At 33.3% G+C, this 22,121-nt stretch overlaps 2 protein-coding genes across 3 annotated transcripts; one reads left to right on the top strand and one right to left on the bottom strand.

Annotated features, from left to right (window-relative positions):
• Positions 1–5: 5 nt before the first annotated feature.
• PolrMT (mitochondrial RNA polymerase) lies at positions 6–13,503 on the top strand. 2 transcript variants are annotated; one of them, XM_089705458.1, is made up of 25 exons: positions 6–250; positions 375–485; positions 568–1,105; positions 1,535–1,669; positions 1,846–2,020; positions 2,567–2,677; positions 2,861–3,022; positions 3,275–3,604; positions 3,858–3,998; positions 4,146–4,264; positions 4,470–4,644; positions 4,749–4,867; positions 5,110–5,328; positions 6,102–6,251; positions 6,583–6,768; positions 7,278–7,487; positions 7,824–7,978; positions 8,936–9,087; positions 9,591–9,750; positions 10,229–10,358; positions 11,060–11,179; positions 11,671–11,767; positions 11,917–11,991; positions 12,384–12,475; positions 12,695–13,503. In XM_089705458.1, the coding sequence occupies exons 1-25, from the start codon at positions 103–105 to the stop codon at positions 12,819–12,821; spliced, it is 4,137 nt and encodes a 1,378-aa protein (XP_089561584.1). In that variant the 5' UTR covers positions 6–102; the 3' UTR covers positions 12,822–13,503. The 2 variants fall into 2 exon arrangements, with proteins under 2 accessions (XP_089561584.1, XP_089561583.1); XM_089705457.1 differs by lacking the exon at positions 11,917–11,991 and having other exon boundaries at positions 11,671–11,842.
• Positions 13,504–15,451: 1,948 nt separating this feature from the next.
• LOC149480898 (protein KATNIP homolog) lies at positions 15,452–21,354 on the bottom strand. The gene is made up of 15 exons (XM_089705993.1): positions 20,974–21,354; positions 20,786–20,890; positions 20,575–20,675; positions 20,232–20,414; positions 19,864–20,156; positions 19,609–19,791; positions 19,160–19,297; positions 18,809–19,079; positions 18,428–18,661; positions 17,882–18,059; positions 17,513–17,700; positions 17,218–17,368; positions 16,723–16,816; positions 15,983–16,098; positions 15,452–15,778 (listed from the first exon to the last, which is right to left on the bottom strand). Exons 1-15 carry the CDS (start codon positions 21,048–21,050, stop codon positions 15,667–15,669), a joined length of 2,424 nt encoding a protein of 807 aa, XP_089562119.1. The 5' UTR covers positions 21,051–21,354; the 3' UTR covers positions 15,452–15,666.
• Between the last annotated feature and the right edge of the window lie 767 nt (positions 21,355–22,121).

Below are 22,121 nucleotides of genomic sequence, written 5' to 3'. Positions count from 1 at the left end.
ATATAATTGTGTGATTTCGTTTTCACGTGTTTTACGGATTTCGGCATGCTATACCAAATGTTTTTATTTTTAGATATGCTATGTGATGTTGAATTATAAAAAATGCACCGAATAATATCGGCTCGGAATTTATACCATAGCAATTTTCACGGTTTAAATTCACAATCAAATGTTGTTTTGAAAAACGCTTCAGTTACGGAAGTAAAATGTTCATTTTGTCGAAAAATTCTTCAAACGAGTTATCTAACAGGTATTTTTATTTATTAACATGAGGTATAATATTTAAAAAAATATTAAAATATTTTCTATGGCCATTATTTACTATAATAAACATAACCTAATTAACGTGTTGCATAACATTTATTTATTTCTAGAAAACCTATTTTCTACGAGGCATCAATCGACAAAAACAGCCAGTCTTCTAAGGTCTCAAAAGAAAAAAGTGAAGCATAAAGGTTATAAAAAATATGGAGAGCTGCTAGAAGGTGAGTTACACAAATTTTTAATTTGTTTACATTTCACATTAGCATGTCGACAGTCTAGCTAACGGTATATTTTATATTACAGTAAACCATGGGAGTATGATGGAATCCAAGGTGTCAATAAGCAAACTGCATGCCTCCCATCTGTCAAAATTAGCATCTAGTCCAGTATCTCTAGGACAGCTACATCAACTCACAAAACCAATAAAAAAGGTCAATAACATTGAAATAGATCCTGAACTCCTTGAAAGTGTTAAAAAGAAGATTTTAAAGAAAAATTCATCTGAAGTAAAACTGGAAGACGACAAATGTGCTCTCATATTTACCAGTCACCAAATTTCTTCTGTTGAAAATAGATTTAAAACTAAACAATATATAGATATGGTGAAACAGAGTTATTACGATTTTAGGAAGGCCACTTTATATGATCAAAGATTGAAGGACCTTAGATATGCTATTAATGAAGGTTTAACTCAAGAGCTTAATTTAGATATGCCGTTTAGTGCCTCTGAAAAAAAGCCGCTGCCAAAGAGTCCACATGCAGTATTTCGTGAGTTTTTCATAGACAATAGCAATTTGGATGATTATGACCAGGACTTAATGACTCATTTATCAAGTTTACAGTGAGTATAGTTTATTAAGAAGTAACTTTAATTCAGTTAAATGATGTTTTTAATATAGTGTAAACAATTTTCTTAATGTTAGGACTAATAGCACAGCTTAATGAATATCTATATTTTATATGTATAAAAATGAAATAGTTTCGCGTTGTCACGGCATCACGTGTGAATGGGTGGACCGATTTTGATAATTCTTTTTTTATTATATTCCTTGAAGTACGAGGATGGTTCTCATGTAGAGAAAACATAAATATGTACCACGAGCGAAGCTAGGGCGGACCGCTAGTACTTTATAATCTGATATAATCAAATTGAATGTTTAAACTTTAATATTAGAAAATTTCAGGTTTTTTTATATAAATAATTATAACACACCTATATGCACTTAAATAAAATATTCATACATATATTTTTTTTATAATTATTCCACAGGATTCAAGGGTTGTCACAACCAGTCCTTGAAGATATTTGTGATGACCCTTCCTTGAATAGTGAAATTAATGAAAACAAAGATGATCATATTGATTTGGAAAATAAACTTAAATACAACCTGAATGTTAAAAAAGCGTAAGTTACCGTTATTCCAATTAATGAAAAAATAATTTTAAATTTATAGCAATTTCGAACTTTTTTTGTTTTGCTTCAGTCTATTAAATTTTAACAGTTATTGAAAAAAACTATGCATATAAAAAACTGTAATACACCCTATGAACTTTAATAATTTACAACATGAATCTTCACAGGAAAAAGGCAGTCAAAGACAAACGGAAGAAAATGCGCGAAAAGCGTCGGGCGGCGCAAGAGGTGAACATGAAGGAAGACAAACAGGAGATGGAGAGACGCGGCAAAGAGGAGGCGTTGCAGAGGACTCTAGCTGCACACATACAGTTGCTCTGCTCTCTTAATATGGTGGCTGAGGTAATTTGGTGTCCAAATTTATTAAATTAATAAAAATTGATGTTGCATACAGTGAAATATTACAATTACTAGCTGCATCTTGTGGCTGATATCAAGTCTATATCTCTGTACTAAAACAAACTGCTTTCATGTGAAATAATAGAGTGAATATAAAATTTAAAATAAAAAAATATTTAATTTAACAAGATTTTTTTCCTAAATGGACATTCAGGAAAAAAATCTAAATTTTCATCTCTTATCAGTGTAGGTTTCTTAACTAATAAAGATAAGCTGACTGACACACTTTGGATTATATTTTGATAATTCTATTTTTACAGATTTACTTCCTATTTGTAGAATGCATTTTTAAAGTTAATAATCATTATTGTTTGACCTTTACTATGTATTTAATAAAAAAAAAAATTAGATGAATTTCATTGGATTTTTTTTTACAATTGATTGTTAATAATAATTTTTAATTTAAAATCACATACACATTAGTAGTTTATTAAATTTTAGGTCCTGCATATATTTAAGTAACACACTGTAACAAAACAATCTTTTCAGGGAGATCGTGTTTTGAAATACTATAGACAAAGAAGTTTGAAGAATAATGCTCATCCATCAGTCAAAAATGTTAAAATATACAACACAATGTTACATGGATATGCTTCTGTGGTAAATACCTAACTATTTTATATTGTAGTAGTAAAATATTATATGCTTCAAGAAAACTTAGACTAACTATTTTAAACAATAGTGACATTTTCAATAGCTTATCTAAGTCAATACAGAACTTCTGGTGTTTTCTTTCTTATTTTCTTATAAGATTGTGGTTCAAAAATAAAATTTATTTTTCAGGGACAATTAGAAAACGCAAAAGAATTATTGTCATACATGTTCAGTGACGGCATCAATGTGAATGCGCAAACATTCGCGGCAATATTCGAGTGCGTGGAACGGAGCCAAATGGTGGACAAAATTACAGTATTAAACTATTATCGGAAATTAATGGAAGAAAAGGTAATTGAATTAATGTGGAATTTCTAGTCTTAATGTAAATGTAATTTTTTTTTAATAAAAAAATTGTAAGTAAATTTGTAAATTCTTGTAAAATAGTCATTATAATATTTTTCGAATATATCTGTCATCGTAAATTAAACTTTTGGTCATGGTTTACTAATAAAACTTGTATCTCAATCCCATTGCATATCGGAAAAATCATCAATCATTAGGCGTGCTAAATATTTTTTATCGTTTAAATGTTTTACACAGGGTATACAATTAAACGATCTTCTAGACAAATCCAAGTTCCTATTTGACCAACGTGAAACAGTGCTAAATGCTATTCGTAGAATTGAATCACATTTCGAACCAATCTATACTCCTCCAGAATTAGACTATAATTGTCCTCTAATGGAAAAATTGAAAATAAATAATGTGGATAATAGAAAAGGCTTATATAACTCTCCTGTGAATGGACTGCTATCTTTTGATCAACTAAAAGCGAAGGGAATGGAACAAATCAAAATGGAAATGGATGGGGAAATTGAGGTCCAGAATATTTCAATTAAAGATGATGAACCAACGACTGTCAGAGTTTATGTATGTATTCAATAGCTTTTTTTGGCGTATTTCCGTAGTTCCCCAACTATGACCCACTTCTACAAATTATTTTTTCATCATCACTACTTATCAATACATATTTCAGCATTAAATTGTACATCTTAAAATTACTTTAATTACCATTCTTATACAATTTATGAAATTCCTACATTAATTATTCAAAGCTTCAATCTATTACTGAATTAAAAGAAAATACAAATACGATATCGTAAATGAAAATGTATATTTTCAGCGTGAATTACTAATTGAAGCCGAAAACGAATGGCGTGGTGTGATAAAAGAAGCTTTTATTCGGAACCTCAGCACGCTCAAGTCGAGAAGCAACGCGTCCCACTCCGCTATCACATTATATCCGTACTTGAAAGTTTTAGAGGTGGGCAGTATTTAATTATAAACTCTGCCTGGTACACGTATAGGCAGAGTTTTGCTTCAGACGTTTTATGTTTCTCGGACATTTTTTTAAAGTGAATATAAGTCTAGTTGTTTATTGTACTTCAACGAAAAGAAACAATGTTTACAGGTGGACGAATTTGTGGAAATAGTGATGAATGAAATCACAAAACTGGTTGACGGAAGTGAGACGTACAGTCCTACACTCAAGTTGCTACAGAGGGATTTGGGAGTACAGGTGTATAATAAGTGAGTACCTTCATTTTAATAAAAAATTTGTGTATTAGCTTTAAAGTAATAAATTTATTGTTGTTGATTGGTGATTGAAATGTCATAAAACCGTTAACTTATCAATTTCATAGAGTAAAATTTCTATCCTATCAATTTTGCAACAAAATTGCGTTTATTTTAAATTAGCATTTATATTTTAAGAAATTGTAAAATATTCTTTCAGGTATCAAATAGAGCAATTCAAGAAGAACGGGGTGCTCCAAAAGATTGAGAATGTGTATGAGAAATATTGTAAATGGTACCTGGAAAGACATCCTTTAGACGACACCGGCAGGCCATACAATTCCAGACAAGCATGGCAATTACTTGTACATCAAAATAGGGAAGGAGCTAGCTTAGTAAGTAACTTATGGAACTTTATTTTTTAGAAAAAATATTTCAAATTAAAGAGCCATTGAAATCTCATTAGAAGCTGAAACTGAAATATTGTATGTGTTTTTAGGATATAGAAGAAACTCCATGGTCTACGGAGATTCGACAAAACATTGGAAAGTTCCTGTACAATATAATTATTAACGACGTCAAGATTGATGTCAATTTGTTCAAACCAAAATCCAAAGTGTAAGTGTTTTAGATTTAAAATTTTAATATATTGTTGTACTGTTTGTGATCTGTTAACTGTGACATTATTAAATTCGTTTTTGTATGGGATTGTGTACAGGGTGATTTTTTCCGCTGGGTGTGTTCGGTGGAATCGACTTGTTTATAGGATTTGTTCCTAAGTTAAACGGTGTAATGAAACAGTATGTGTATTATTTAAAAAAAATTTCATTCAACAAATTTATAATGCAAATTGTTTACAGTAAAAAGCTGCCGGCCGTATACAAAGTGCACCGTCCGTGGGGCCGGCTCGTGCGGCTGGAGCTGAAGCCGCACCCCGTTCTGAGCCGGCTGTGCGCGGCGGCCGCTCGGCCCGCGCTGCGCCTGCGCGCCGCGCTCGCGCCCACCGTGTCGCCGCCGGCGCCCTGGCTCGCGGCTACTGCACCCGCTGCCTACTTGCTCACCGCCACGCCGCTCGTGAGGTGCGTACACAATTTTTTTTTTGACGTGATAACGTCTTTAAAATCGTAAACCTACTTTACAAACAACCAATTTTTTTTTTGTGCTAAGGCCGGTTGCAGAGCTTCACCGACCATCAGTGCGTACGTCAGTCGCGCTTGTCATATGTATGGAAATTCATAAAACCGTTCATAGCTAGACCGACCATACGCACGCCGACGTACGCACTGATGGTCGGTGAAGCTCTGCAAAAATATGCATAAAACTTGAAATGCCTTAAAATATTTTTTTCTCTAATACGATATTAATCGTAATATTATAATGAAAAGGATTTTTTTTTTATTTACTTACGTTATTATTTAAACCCCTAAAATAATATTCAAAAAGTGCAAAATAAGGAGCGAAATTCAAACTTCCAAAACGCGCCACCATAGGTCGAACAAAATGTGACGTCATCTGACACGACATTGTATTCATCTCCCCACAGTAAACACCCACTGGACGTGTCATGTGACGTCACGCAAAGCGCGCGCAAAATGGCGGTGCTTGAACTGCTTAAATTTTTTAAAAGTTTTAAATTTCATTTTTAAAAATATCTAGAGTATTCCGAAGCCCATTAATATTTTTTTCTACGTTATAAGATAGTAAACTATTAATTTAAGATAAAAAAGAAAAACATGAATATTCCCAATTGGGAATATTCATGTTTTTCTTTTGTGGCAGTGGGTAAAATATAGCGCAATTGCGCTATATTTTACCCACTGCCTATTACATAATATACATAAAAAATTCACAGGATGCCAGTATACGTGATGAGTCAAATGAAACGACTTGAAGAAGCGCCGCAAGCGGACCTCTACCCAGTGCTCGACAGTTTGAACCAGCTCGGTGAAGTGCCGTGGGTCATCAACCAATCGATATTGGACTTACAGCTGAAGGTCTTTAAGTAAGTTTTTGCTTGCTTTTAAATAGTTATTTGACATGCATCTGTGAATTTGAAAAGTTATAGGTTAATCCAATCGAAATGAGAAACTTTAAAAAATAAAAAACTGCGTTCTTTTATCTGTATTGTTCTCCACGTATTGTTTTGTTAAATTTTTATAATTTTTTTAGATATTCTTTTTATTCAAAAGACTTGCGATATTTCATTTTTTGGTAGGTAGGCAGTTACTTGATGTGTCCAGTTATACATAACCGATTTTCATATGAATTAAAATATTTTATAATTATTGAGAGATAACAAGTGTGACATTATTATTTATATATATTTTTTACAGATCGGGTGGTGACAAAAAGCTCGACATTCCACCCCCCGCGTCCTCCCTCCAACTGTCCGACATTCCCGGCGAGAACGAAGGCTCTAGCGCATACAAGCGTCGGCTCGCGTACAACCGCGCCCGGGCTGATATGCACTCGCTGTGGTGCGACTCGCTGTATAAACTGTCGCTGGCTAATCATTATAGGTGAGGGTAGTTTGGTTTTGGAAGTGAGGGTAGTGTAAAAAAAATTGGGTTGGTATTTAAAGAGTTGATAGTTCTTTTGAACAATGTTAATGAAAGAAAGCATTGGTTGTATCAAACTGTTGATAACGATATCATGGGGGGTTGCAGCTGTGAAAAAAAATATAACTTAACAATAATTTTGGAGTGTTTTTTTGCAGTATATTACACAATTTATTATCAACTAGGTTCGCCATTGTAAAGTTTTATTTATAGTTTACTTTTTTATCTGGAAAGTAGCGATTTAAAACTCTTTTCTAATATGATGTTGTGAGTATTTATTTTTAACGTTTACAAAAATATGTCGTCTCACAAAGAAATTTCTGCTTACTATCCGTACATCATATCTTCAGAAATGGTTATTATTATTTTTAAACTTAAAAAACTTGAACTTTTTAGCCTAATGTAAAACAAAGTCAATCATAACAATCATGTCAATTATGGTAAATAATCACATTATTAATTATCCCCAGGGAGCGAATGTTCTGGTTGCCCCACAACATGGACTTCCGCGGGCGCGTGTACGCAGTGGGACCGCACGTGTCTGCGCTCGGCGCTGACGCAGCGCGTGCGTTACTGCGGTTAGCGCGCACAAGACCGTTGGGACCTAAAGGCCTTATGTGGTTGAAGCTGCACGCTATTAACTTGACTGGGACGAAGAAACGCAACACTGTGGAAGAGAGGTTTGTAAATGTAGCATGTAATAGATATATATTATTTAGAATTTTTTATAGATACATAGAATTTTTTATTCGCCTATCATACTACTGAGCTTGTTTCCGATAAAACAGGTGCAGCACGCAGACAGTTTTGCAAATGTTATAGATATTGGTCCTTCGAGACTAAGTTATAGAGTTATGATAGAAAAAATTATGCATAGAACAGATGTATTTTATGAATTTTTCACACAGAAATAGTTTAGTAGGTTTAGGCAAAGTGACTTTGGGTAAATTTCATTAAATAAACTTTCAAAATGTGTAAAAAAGACTCAAATAATAAAAAAAATTTTATCACCTCAGGTTAGAGTATGCAGACAGCATAATGGACAAAATTCTAGACTCGGCAGATCGACCTCTCGATGGAATGGGTTGGTGGAAGGAATCTGAGGAGCCGTGGCAAACACTCGCCTGTTGTATAGAAATTGCAAACGCGGTACGATCTCCTAACCATGAAGGTAATTAATGTATTATTAGAAATTAGGGTTTAATATTAGTTTGAATGTAATCTATACTAATATTATAAAGCACTCTTCAGCTTTTCACATTGTTTGTTTGTTTGTTTGTTTGAACGCGCTATTCTCGGGAACTACTGGTCCGATTTGAAAAATTATTTCGGTGTTAGATAGCCCATTTATCGAGGAAGGTTATAGGCTATATATTATCAAGCTACGACCAACAGGGGTGTAGCCACGGGGGTGAAACTGCGCGGAGCAGCTAGTAACTAATAAGAATATACTACGATTCTACACAACTGCCTAATTGAGGAAGGCAGTTGATAACAAATCATAGCTAGTCAACGACTAATAAAGTGAGGGTAGTTGGGTCAAACGTCGTATAAACAACGTCTGAGCCCCTAGGCACGATTCGTAGGGCAATGATAAACATGTTTTAACAGGAAATAGTAACAACTATTCATCCACTAAATTATTAAATCAAAAGTTACGTCTAACAATATATACTTTATGACCTTTATGTGATTAAAAATAACAATAAAATTTGTGATAACTGTTATTAATTTTCTTAAATTTTTTAATACTTATGTAAATATCTTGGGAACGCTTTATTTGCGAAGATTGGTTTGCTAATTTTGGCTTGAAAATGATATCGGATGAATTCAAAATTAAAAAAAAATGTTGTAATTTTGTGATATTTTTCTTGTACCTATTTAATTTTCCTTTGACATTAATATTATCGTATACCTAAAGATGATTTGCTAATGTGTTTGTTTGTTGTATAAATTTTCTTTTTATTTTCACCTTTATCAAGACCACAATGTATTAAGGTAAGGGACTGGCTTTCTTAACACAGGCTATGCCTAGCAAGAGAGCCAGAGCCTCATAACCAATATTGTATATCCTAAAGGTGAAATAAAGATTTATTTTATTTTATTTATTTATTTGTTCCTTTTGCAGAATACGAGTGCGGTTTCCCCGTACACCAGGACGGCTCGTGCAACGGTCTGCAGCACTACGCAGCACTGGGCGGTGACGCGGTCGGTGCGGCCGCTGTTAACTTGGCGCCGTTGCCGAGGCCGCAGGATGTGTACAGCGAGGTTGCCGCGCTGGTGAGTGACGTATATGATGGAGAGGTTGCCGCGCTGATGAGGGATGCGTATTTGAGGTGTATCGCGACGTTGCCGCACTGGTGAGTGACGTATATGATGGAGCGAGGTTGCCGCACTTTTGAGTGTGGTATATGGCGAGGTTGCCGCCTTTTGTTTTAGCTATCATCCCGACGATACGTATCTCACCGCGCTCGTTAACTTGCACACACAGTGTAAGTTTGCATCGCCTTTGGTCCTAGCTGTAAGGATATCTTTCCTAAATAAGTATAAACGATATTCCAAGTCTATCTCTATTTGTGATATATCGTAAAATAGGTGTTTTAAAAGCAAGGTGATGTTACTTCAGACTGAATAATTCTAATATTACAACATATTCGATATTTGAAGCAAAATTTATTAAATAAAATCGATGTACTTATTGTCTATCGAGATACATAAAAAGGTTCTTTTAAAACGTTTTGTTTGCAAATCGAATATTCTAGAACATGCTCTTATTCCAACAGGTTGAGACGATGCGTGTAAGAGACGCGGAAGCAGGAGTAAAACAAGCCATTATCCTCGAGAACTTTGTGCGGAGGAAGGTCATCAAGCAAACAGTTATGACGACGGTGTACGGCGTCACCAAGTTTGGAGCGAGGCTACAGATCGCGAAACAATTGAAAGGTGAGAGAAAATACTTGGCTTTGATCGCACGTTGCTCAGATAAAAAGCAGGTAGTAGCGAAACAATTTTGCCTTCTGTATTGTTATTTCTTATGTGAATTGTATCATAAAGTGTTGTTTATGTTATTATTTAGGTAATGTTCTTTCGGATCAAAATGACGGTTATTTATATATTTTTTGATGAGTAAACATGATATTAGTTTGTATTTTTTTTTTGTGAAAGGACCATAAATATATATTCTATTCTCTCAGCCACTTACATTCGTATAAATTTTCACACATAAGTACGATTTCCGTGTACGAGTAAGGCTCATAATCCCTCAGTCCCCGGAATCACAGACACAATAGAAAATCTATTGTGTCGCGGCCCGATCGAGCCGCTCGGTGGGCAAACGTCAATCTTTCTATTACTTTTTTTCCATACTCGGACGAACTAAAAAGTCTGGTCAAAAGTTACAATTACCTTTTATATCCCACAGACATAGAAGATTTCCCCAAAGAGCACGTGTGGACGTGCTCGCAGTACCTCACGACCAAAACGTTCGACAGCTTGCGGGAAATGTTCACATCGACTAAACTCATACAGGATTGGTTCACGGACTGTGCAAAGTGAGTTATAGATTTTTAAGTATGGTGTGTTATTTTAGTAATAATTCTATGGTAAACTTGTATTTCTAAATCTAGATAATTTGTAAAGTGTATAAATTATATTTTTAATATGGTTGTGGTTGTTTTTTGAAAATGTCTTGGTGAAGATTGATAACTACTATATCCTACCATTGCTTTTTCGCTACCAATTGCAATTTCAAAATTATTGGGGGTACTTTTATTTAATTTTAAATTCTATACTCGGCACGGCGAACCATGATTCCTATGACAGTTCGTGTTAGTGATGGGTCGTAAGTAAATTAATAAATGCCATTTTTAGATGCCATTAATAGTGACGCCATTACAAGGTTGTGCCTACTAACTGTCAGTGTCATAGGGATCATATTTCGCCGTGCCGGCTATAATAAAGCTTAACTTATATATGGGGCATTTCACGCGAAGCGGACACAGATTTCAGGGTCAGGTTTCCGATTCCGGTTATATTTTAGTATGTTACACCTGTATATATCCTCGGTATGTATACAAAATATTTTTGCATTTAGAAGCTTAGTTTTCAAAATACAGGCCTTTGAAAATGTCAGCAAGCGCGAGGCGTGCGTGACTTTGAATTATCAATTCAAGAAAAGGATTATTTTAATAAATTGATGATTGAATAATAATCCATAAACTTAACGTGGTTTAATGTGTGTGCGCATACGCAGGCTAATATCAGGCGTGTGCGGTGAAAGTGTCCAATGGGTGACCCCGCTCGGGTTGCCGGTACTGCAGCCGTACTTCCGTCGCGCAGCGCCTTCACACGCGGCGCCGCTTGATCTGATGCAGTCAGTATATTCATATTTTATATTTTATCCAAATATAAACGCCAAATACCAACGCCAAATATATATTGATGTAAGCTTTGAACATCACAGCTGCAACGAAATAAAGTATTAAATTTTATTAATTGTTTACAACTCTGCTTGGTTATTTTAATAGGCGAATGTGAGTTTACTTTCTATAATCTGCAAAGTGAATAAATAAAAAAGTTGTCTCGACAAATAAACAAACTCACTTCAAAAATGAGCTCTTACTTCTTTGGAATATAAGCGCATTTATGACAAGTCTCAACATACTCTATAAATGAATAAAATACGATAAAAATGACAACAAGAACACCAAATATATTATATGTTCAAAGCAAAGGTATAGCAAAGGCTCTTATCTATATTATTAGCTATTAATTGTATTATTGTTTTATTTTTAGTTTAGTTTTCCAATAAAGGTAATTGATGTAATGATAAATAAATAAATAAAAATGTAACGTATCCCCCAGACGACCGTGCACAATGAAACAGCGCAACGCGTTCCCGCCCAACTTCATCCACTCGCTGGACTCCTCGCACATGATGCTAACGGGCTTACACTGTGAGGCCGAAGGAATTACCTTCGTATCTGTACACGATTGCTTCTGGACACATCCAGACACAGTTGATAAGATGAATGAGGTAAGTGACAAGTGTTTGTTGTTAGTGCGGATAAAATGTCACTTACAACAATGGTGCTAACAAGCTTGAGTGAGGCCGAAGGGATCACCTTTGTGTCTGTACACGACTGCTTCTGGACACACCCAGACACGATGGACAAGATGAATGAGGTAAGTGACATATTGCATATGAAATAAATGAAAATAGTTGTTGTACTTACATTCAAGATTTTTTTTTTGTTTTATAGCAAGCTTTAATGCTCATAGAAACACTCACTGTCGCGTTACGCTGTCAGATGAGTAGTTGTGTTTATTTAATAAACAATAGTATTGATTAATTAGTAAGCATGGAGTCAATTCTTATTAAAAATATCTAAAAAGTTTTATAGCGACCAACCAACGAACTACCGAAAATTTTGCAAGTAAAGTATTTAAAAAACGTAATTGAAATGCAAATAATTCATCCATTGCCTCTTTGGAACAGATGCTCCCAAAAATTATTTGATATGTTTTTGAGAAAGTTGGTGATCGGCCTTATTATATTATTTTATTTTTATTTACAGATATGCCGGGAACAGTTTGTCGCTCTACATTCGCAACCGATATTGGAAAATCTATCAGATTATATGGTGAAGACTTATAGTTACGCAGAGGAGTAAGTTTACTTCATTTCTTATTCAATTCTAAATACAGGTGTTTTTTATAGCTCCAAGTGAAAATTTATTCTAAAACTCATTATTTTGCTCAAGACTCAAATTTATAACTTAAATTGATATGGTTTTGTTAATTTTATTTTTTATAAAGAAATTAATCTTTGATTTATCCGTGATGTGTTAATAATTAGAAGAAATAATAATATCAAAATTATTTACAGGGAATTAGAGGATGGATCTGTTGGTGCTTCGAATAAGAAACGAGTGAATTCACTGCTAAGGAAGGTTCCAGAAAAGGGAGATTTCGACATTAGAAGTGTACTGAAGTCTGTTTATTTCTTCAGTTAGTTGCTGCTGTCGCTTAGGCTTTGTCGAATTAAGATTGAAGATTGTGTGTTTTAAGGCAATAGATTAAATTTTAGCTTTTAATTTTCATTTGTTTTTCATGTATTCGTTTTGTAATTTGCACTTAAAAGACATTATTGATTTAAATATAAAAAAATATGAGTTCAAAATACATAATAATACATTTTTGATTGTTTGTTGTCTTTTTTCTACTAGGATTTTATTAAAATGTTATTACAATATGATCTTTCTTAGTTAAACTACCCTAACAGACTTGTATTTGTATCTATGCAGTGAATTACAAAACATCATTTTCATGTACCTAATTCTTAGGTATAGTTACTCTAATATTATATAAAAAAAAGACACACAATCTTATTCGAATAGACTGATGTACATAGTTTTTCACGATGTTTGATACTTAACAATGTATTTACAAATTAGTCACAAATCACAAAATAATTGATAACTGTGACCATTTTGCTTACTGGATGAGTCCAATTCTTAAATATTAATTGATAAAGTCGATTAACCACGGATACTTTAGTATTTCGCAGTTATGTTAGAAAAAAATGTTTAAATGTCAAATAATGTATTTGTACCCCAAGCAACGCCGTAGTATTAACGTAGTGCAAATAGTAACAATCTGTGATTGGTTAGTGTAACAATAAACTAAGGCAATTTATATTGTGTTTTATTTCAATAACCTATACTTTATTATATTGGTCCATGCCATTACTTTACCCTGATTAGTTGAAATATATACAACTAGCTGTGCCGTACGGCTTCATTCACGGACGAACCCGAGTGCAAACTCAAGTATTTCTATAGTTCTATTCTATCTTACAAATAAAAACTACTGGACTGATTTGGATGAATCTTTACAGGAATGTAGGTTTTACATCAGAATAACATATTATAAATAGAAATACTTGATTGTGTACGCTGGTTCGCCCGCAGAAACTGCGCGGCACAGATATGCGAATTATAAAATCCAATAGGTTCTGATTTCTATTTTCTACTAGGTACCTAGTATTTTTACTACATGTATTTCAAATATGCAACTAATTATTTCTAAAAAGAGATTAGGTGTATCATTAAAGCGCGTCACACACGGTGAAGACCCGAAATTTTGTGTCAGTGCTTCGGGTCATTTGTAACAGGATGGCGGTTCTACAGGGGTAGTAGTACGCAATGACAAAAAGAAAAATGATGGTCAGAACGCTGATACCGGATACCTTAAGATACTGTTATTTTATATTAATATTATAGTATCTTCATCGTGTGTCATGTGTGACGCGCTTTATTATATAAACACCTAATTTGGCTCTTGGATTATGCTTTGGGATATTATGTAGAATGGGTTTTGTCAATAAAACAACTCGATACAAAATTTTGCTTTTATTTCTGTACAAAACTTTATGGTAGTAGCTGAAACGGCAATGAAATATTACAATTATAATTGACATTGAGACATACAATAAAAATGTTCTAACAGGTGTCCAGTAACATGTGGTACATAAGGATTTTTAACATAGAAATATTTGGCGTGTGTGCAGTCTAATTACCAGTTTCACGATATAAATCACGATAAAGCCGTTTATCCAATCAAATTATCTACAAGACAATAATAATATGCGCTCACAGAATTATTTATTATTTTAATAATCATAGCTTACAAAATAATAAGTACATTGATAATCACGTAACATTCAAACGACAAATAAGAGAAATAGAGAGATAATTACAATATTAGCTGCAATTAACCTTGTTTTGTTTTTGATTTACCTATTACATTTCTAATTGTTAGTAGGTAGTCAATAATTTACACGAAACAACAAGGATTTTTTACTTATTACCAACTAGTTACCTACATACCTACTCTCTAATATTATATTGGGGACAATTTTCAATCACATGATCATCTGAATAGAGTACCTTATAGACCTCAAGAATATTATTTATATTATAGTAGTAAATACAAAAAATTTGGAAAATCCAAAAGTGCACGCCTCATAATTTTTTTTTAATAAATATTTATTAATTATTATTTTTGTTTATTTAATAACAATTAAACCACATCGAATCAGACCCTGAAAAATGAAAGGGTTCTATTCCTGAGCATACTCAAGCGTAAGAGAAAAAAAAAGACTCGATTAGTAAAGTATTTCGGTCGCTATCGTGTTAACAAGAAAAAGGATCCGCACATACAAACACACGGACGTCCAAGACAGAACTTTTTTAAACTGTTTTTTAACTAGTTTAAATAACAAAAATGACATCAAAAATATCATGAACGTTAAAAATAGTGTTTTTTCTTAATATGTGTGTGTATGTATTATCTTACAAGTGCAATGTATGATACATAAAGACATTTTAAGTTTGAAAAATCAGATGTTTTGCGCGAAGTGACAGTAGTACCCACCTCAACGCTTCGCTTATGAGGCGTGCAAAAGCTTTATAGAAAACGTAAGCTCGAACTAAAACTGGCTACCTTTCGCTGATGCTCAGTCTGATTTTAAATTGAGTTAGTTGAAAGTACTAAGATTTTGAGTTTGAAAACAAACACAATAACTTAAAAATAATTAATCTCAAGGAAACACACCGAAAAATTACACAAAACCTAAATATCTATACATTTAAAACACTTCGGTTAATGTATTTTGTTTTTCAATTTCGCGCCTTTTCCACTTTTTTATGATCATAGACAATCAATAAGTTCGATTTATATTATCAAAAAACAATATATTATCACACGCAACATCAAAAATACATATTTCAAACATTCCATAAAACATCACAAGCTTGATTTAAACATAAACATATCAACTATTAATGCTAAGAACAATTATTTTTGTTTTCTTGTCCGTCTTGAATACACGCTCGTGTATGGTCTTTCATTTTGGTCGACTGATTGTCCGGATCCACTTGTGGTCGTACGTTGGCTTGCATCAGAGGGACTGTAAAAGATATATTTTAATATAATTTGCTAGTTTATTAAAGTATCAATATTGTTCAAATTTTGATAATATTGAAAAATTTCAATGTTTTAATTAAAGATGCAAAAAATGGTAGTTAGTAGTTACTGCTGAAAAAAATATAAAGGAATTTCAATATCAATTACAGCATCCGATAATTATTAATTAGTATCAATAAAAACATACCTTTGTGTAAGATTTACGAGGTCTATCTCTTGGAAACATATCCACTGTGACATAATAGGCTCACCTTTGGCCATATCTAGTGTTCCATTGAATATCAGCAGATCATCCATTAGGACCTTGAAATGATATATTATAATGCAACTATTATATATGGGGCATTTCACGCCAAGCGGACACAGATTTCAGGGTCAGGTTTCAGATTTCGGTTATATTTTAGTATGTTACACCTGTATATATCCTCGGTATGTATACGACCACTCTAGAACTTTGCATGAAGTTTAAGCATAATATAAGCTATTTATTTAATGATCTTTAAAAAAATTAAAAATACGCAAAGTTTGTAAAAAATGACAAAGAAAAATATTTTTTTATTTTTCTAAGGAATTTTAATATAAATTCGAAATTCGAAATATGAGCATAAAAAGTTTATTTCATGGGGTATATTATTCAGTCATCAATTTATTTGAAAATTACTTTTCTTGAACTGATAATTACATTCAAAGTCCCTCATACCTCGCGCTTACTGACATCTTCAAAGACCTGTATTTTGAAAACTAAGCTTCTAAATGCAAAAATTTTTCGTTTACATACCGAGGATATATACAGGTGTAACATACTAAAATATAACCAAAATCTGAAACCTGACCCTGAAATCTGTGTCCGCTTGGCGTGAAATGCCCCATATATGTAACAAATCAAAATGTGGATATTTATATAATTTTTAACTAATAATTATTTACCCCATATTCTTTCACACCCCGAGTTGGTGTTTTGCCGTAATTCCATATCTTCATACCGTAGACACAGATTGGGACATCAAAAACGAAAAATACCCTGAAAGTTTTTGTTAAACTGTTATAAAGGTAAGAAGATGGAGAACAGTAAGACGGCATCTTGTTTCTCTTTAGTATTGTATTAGTATAGGCCGGTCACTAAGATTCGCACGAATATTCTAATTTCCAACCCACAGGTGCACGTAGAGTTCAAACCTTCGAAACTTGCAAATGTTTTTCCTTGCATGATAAAAACATTCGTAAATTGTACAATTAATATTTGGAAGCAATGAGTGACCCAGGACAACACTGTCATGTGTATGTATATATTATGTACAGTTGTATTTTTATACTACTAGTATGTACTGTAGTAGTACAAGGTGGAGTCGTAATAATGTCTTTCATCTATACTATATGTGCATAATCTAACGCTAGTTTTATTAAAGACCCTACGATCCTTACCTGTTAAGAGTGTCAGGTAAGACAGGTGCGAGCCACGAATGCTGTGCATCAACTGCACTAGAATTGTGCCCATCTATGAGCTTATCCGGTGTACGGACGTCCTTCGCTAGACTATCAAGAACGTTTACGCTCGCCGGTTGAGCACAAACGTCTGTTATAAAGGAATTTTTGTAGGCATTTTAGTGTAAATAATATTAGACGAATTAATGTTATAAAATAGGATTATATCAATAATCATCATAATACTCTGGATATGATATTGAATTTTTAACTCATGTTAACAGTTCGTACTTACTCGTTTCTGTTACATCGATAATGTTTCCTTGTGGGTCATAAAGCTCGATCCCCGTAAGTCCAACGTAATATGGATCTCCCCAAGTAGAGAATATATTTATCTGTAGCACAAAACCCGTGGGAGCTCCCAATGTAAGGCTACTTTCATACATTATCCGATTGAAGACATTATTCTCCGAGGGGCTTATCCTATTAAATATAAAAATTTAATAAATTTCTTTTTTCGTATTTCATAAGTGGATTTTGAACCAAAAGACTTAAAATAAAGAGGAGGTTCCGAATTCGACTGTATGTTTTTGTGCTGTTGTTGATCCATTTAAATTTTAAGTCGGTTTAATTATTATTTACTTATTTATTTTAATTAACCCACCTATCATCGATAGAAGCAAGTTCAAAATGCTGTAAATAATCATAGCACGTCTCTCCAGGAGCACGTCTCAAAAGTAACGGCCGTTTGTGTAGAGCGGTGCCATCTAGCGACAAGCGCACATGTTTCGCGCCAATGTATGACAGTTCCATATTGGCGTTGTAATTCCAAATTCGAATACCTGAAAGTAACGATATTATTGTCTACCCGTATTTTTTAGAACTCAAAATATAAATAATATATTCAAGCACTTTTTGTTTAATTTATTGGACCTATAATCATTTTGCTAGTTATATAATCCAGGAGACTTGACAGACAAGCAAGCTCTTTATATTTATTACTAGCGGTCCGCCCCGGCTTCGCCCGTGGTACATGTTTACGTTTTCTCTACATAAGAACCATCCTCGTACTTCAAGGAATATAATAAAAAAAGAATTAACGAAATCGGTTCAGCCGTTCTCAAGTTATGCGCTTACCAACACATTTTGGGATTCATTTTTATATTATAGATTTATAGATTTGTATCTAAAACTAAGTCTAAATTTTTACCTGTTATTTCCGTAGTCTCCTGCAGATCCATAACAATATGGCAATAATTAGTTCCTGGCATAAAATTGGTACACCACATATCTTCATATTCTGTTGTAATGTTTCTGCCATTGAAAAGACTTTTACACTCTATTAGGCCGTGCTCGAAGTTAGCCTCGTCTTCAACAATGAAGCTCGTATACGCGTAACCACGGATTATAGTTACAGGATTGTTGTTACAAAGCAAATCAATTCCTGTAAATTGAAAATGCATTATAACAACACTTCACGAAAATATGAAGAGCAAATGATAAATTCAACCGTAATTAAAACGAAATTATTTTCCAATTTACTATGAGTCTACATTTCAAAACTGTATGATAATTAACGATTATTTCTTACCCGTCAAGCCAATTAAATGTCTCTGGCCCCAATTTGATAAAAGAGTCAATTTAATTTCTTTCGCAATGTATTTTGCTTCTTCGTTACTTTTCGGACTGTCTTTTTTTATATTAATTAGAGTATTATTTTTCTTGCCATTAGCCGTTAGAGGACGGTTTTCAACTGTATTCGTTTCAGGAACTGGTTCATTATCTTTAAGTAATGCTTGAAAATTTTTATCATTTATCATTACAGCTTCCAGTATACTTGCATCTTTGGTAAAAAGGATTGTCTGTGAATAAATACATTTTAATGCATGGGCAAAATTCAATTGAAAATCTCGAGATTGTCATCTTAAACATAAATAATTACGTCTCCAAACGAGGGTAGTTGTCCTTTTACTTCACCGCTAGCTCTTGCTATTTCCCCATGAAAGATAATTTGGTCATCAAGTTTCACTTGAACTAAACGAACACCTCTGGTGGAGTAGATGCGGGATTTGTTGTAATTCTGTTATAACAAAAATAATTACGTTTGTAATCTTCATTCGCATCTTATGAGAGAGTTACTTAAAGCACACATTTCATAATACATACATACTATATTTTGTCATTTAAGAATCACTGGCAGAATAGAGTTTTGATTTACTAGACTGTTTAATAATAGGATGGAGATCAGCGATGAGTGATTAAGTCTCTATTTTAATTTCAAAGCTCTATTTTAAATTAACTCTATTCTAGAGCTATAACAATCTCTCGATCTATCGTTCGATCCATCCGGAATATCTTTAACGTAAGTTACTAAATAGTAAATATTCATACCCAAATCCGCAGTAAAGCTAGCCTAGTACATTTGGCAAGCAGAACGCTTAATGCAATCGGTAACCCTTGCGGCGCCGGTGCACTCCATGTATGTCTATCGTCTCTGGTACGAACGACCCCATCTATTAAATTATCCACCTGGCCATATTTTGAATGATCACCGGTATCTGAATCTGTCCATACCTTAAAATTAAATTATTACGAATATTATGTACGCTATATAACTCCGATAAGACCAGAATCTCTATAGTATACCTTTTCAACCAATACAATTTCCCCGTTACTATCGAATAGCTCAATACCATTTAACCCAACCAAAAACTTATCACCCCAGTTTGAAAATATTTTTATTTCCAATAGCCTTCCTTCCGGTAACTCAGGTATAATAAAATCTTTATTTTTCCTTTCATTTCCCTGTTTTGGCACAGAAACTTTGGAGGATGCTTTATTTGAATAACTATTCATGCTGTTTTGTGTGGTATTGTCATTTGTAAATAAGGATGCTTCTTTCGGTATCTTTTTACTATTTTTTAAATGTTCTCGAGTTCCTAGAAAGATTACGTTAACGGATTTAATAAATGGAAATTGATAATTGATATGACAATAACAAAACAAATATTTACTGGTGCCAATTATAACATCATGAAAATCATTGTCAATAGAATTATCGATTCTTCTATGTCTCGGTGTTACATAATGTGGAAGGAGATCCGATAAAAAGTCATTACTGATCTCCATTTGTGAATCCCCGTTGTAACTTTGATTAAAATTTGAATATTTCTTCTGTCGTCCATTGTGCGTTGGTCCTGAAATTGAATAATTACAAACCCACTATGAATGTATAGGATTAGGAACTTAAGAAATTTAGAATTTCAATATTTTTAATTCCGGTCTAACTAATTAATATCCAAATAAAATATTATAATAGTAATTTAGCGTATAAATTTGTTTCTATTATTTATCTACCCTTACTATGATTGTAGCGAAGTGTTCCTGCAGAATGTGCAACTGCTTGCGATTCAGGCTTCAATAATAAATCTAGATCAAATGAAGTTCGCCGGATCAATCTAAGAAAATAATCATACAATGAATGTCCAATTATTTGTTATTAAGTATTTTATATTACAAAAGCTTCATAGGTATATTAAAAATAATTATTTGACATAATTTTTCGTACCTTATATTATCTTTAGTATAATTTTCAAAATTAACGTTATTTGGCTCAAGGTTCCAATCACTGGAATTATCTACAGAATTATTAATATGGGTTTCCTTTAAATCTCTGAAAAATAAATGTTAAACATTAACAGCTAATCATTCAAAATGAGAAATTATGCTCGCCAAAAATTTTATAAATATGTTTACTTCGTTATTTCTCCCAGCCAGTATGGGATTTTTGTGTCCTGCGTCGAGTACTCGTACCCATTTTGTTTTTTAGCCATTCCTATAGTTATTACACTTTGGTAATATGTATTATGGGTTTATTAACCTTCGAATTTATTATGAACACCTACTTCATACTTAATCTTCACTATAAAAAGCGCAAAATAATCGAAAGAAAGTACATATATAACAAAATTTGCGGTTTTCACAGATACACCGTGAAACCTATAATAGATTACGTGTATTTATAAAAAGCATAATATTTTATTTTAATAATTCTTTATAATTTCATTGCCACTTGCCACTTTTGAAATATAATTTTGGCGCTGTTTGTTTGACCTTGGTTGCTAGGACAACGAAATATTGTCAAATTTTTAGGAATCCAGTAGGAATATTGGTGGGAATCCACAATGGAATCAAAAGCAAAACCTAACATAAACGTAAATTAGCAGTGATCGATAATCGAAGTCAATCGCATAAATTAATATGCTACTTTTTTAAAATTCGAAAATAATACTGAAAGCTTACTGAAAGATATTACGAAGCAGACTTCGTTCTAGTCTATCTATGGATATATTTCCAAACTGTCGTAAAACGAGTGACACGAAACACGTCACTGTCAAGAATAAACTAAAGTAAATGCGGCAAAAGTAACCTCCACACATCGAGATATATTACTAGAGGGGTTATTCCAAACAAAAACATTGCGCGCGGCCGATGTGGTGGGGTACGTGTGGAACGAGCGAGGCGTGGCTTCAAGTTCAAAGATTAAGCAATGCGTGCAGATGCGACACATTGTGCAATCTGTTTACTCGGTACTATCTGGTGGTACTGATACTAGGGAATTAATAAAACGAGGATTTTATATTAAACTATGTATTTTAATTTCCTTTAAATAATATCAATTTATTAAGCTTTTGTCGTTTTGTGTAGTAATCAATAGTTTTATCAGTTTTTGCTTCATGATGTAATTTAAATGGATACGATGATTCAATGTTGATGGCGTTTACGTATAAGAAACTCACATTTTGAAAAATCTCACGCGAGATTCGAGGATGGGGGAGGGGTTGAATAAATTCTCACGACATCTCACCAGGGGGGGAGGGAGGTGCAGAAAATTTTAAAAAACA

Source organism: Colias philodice, chromosome 17 (genome assembly GCF_061535455.1).
Source record: "Colias philodice isolate Cphi_HAF_F1 chromosome 17, ilColPhil1 Martin Lab GWU primary, whole genome shotgun sequence".
Taxonomy (NCBI): Eukaryota; Metazoa; Arthropoda; class Insecta; order Lepidoptera; family Pieridae; genus Colias; species Colias philodice.
The sequence above is the reverse complement of the archived record's forward strand: the minus strand, read 5'-3'. Positions and strand labels throughout refer to the sequence as shown.

What these genes read in the sequence shown, in the direction of transcription:
- PolrMT (XM_089705458.1), top strand. Translation starts at nt 103, where the DNA reads ATGCACCGAATAATATCGGCTCGGAATTTATACCATAGCAATTTTCAC. An exon ending in TTACAGCTGAAGGTCTTTAA is followed by an intron (nt 6,252 to 6,582) that starts GTAAGTTTTTGC and finishes TATTTTTTACAG; the next exon opens with ATCGGGTGGTGACAAAAAGC. An exon ending in CGCAACACTGTGGAAGAGAG is followed by an intron (nt 7,488 to 7,823) that starts GTTTGTAAATGT and finishes TTATCACCTCAG; the next exon opens with GTTAGAGTATGCAGACAGCA.
- LOC149480898 (XM_089705993.1), bottom strand. Translation starts at nt 21,050, where the DNA reads ATGGCTAAAAAACAAAATGGGTACGAGTACTCGACGCAGGACACAAAA. An exon ending in TGGCTGGGAGAAATAACGAA is followed by an intron (nt 20,891 to 20,973) that starts GTAAACATATTT and finishes TTTATTTTTCAG; the next exon opens with AGATTTAAAGGAAACCCATA. An exon ending in AACTACCCTCGTTTGGAGAC is followed by an intron (nt 19,080 to 19,159) that starts GTAATTATTTAT and finishes ATTTATTCACAG; the next exon opens with ACAATCCTTTTTACCAAAGA.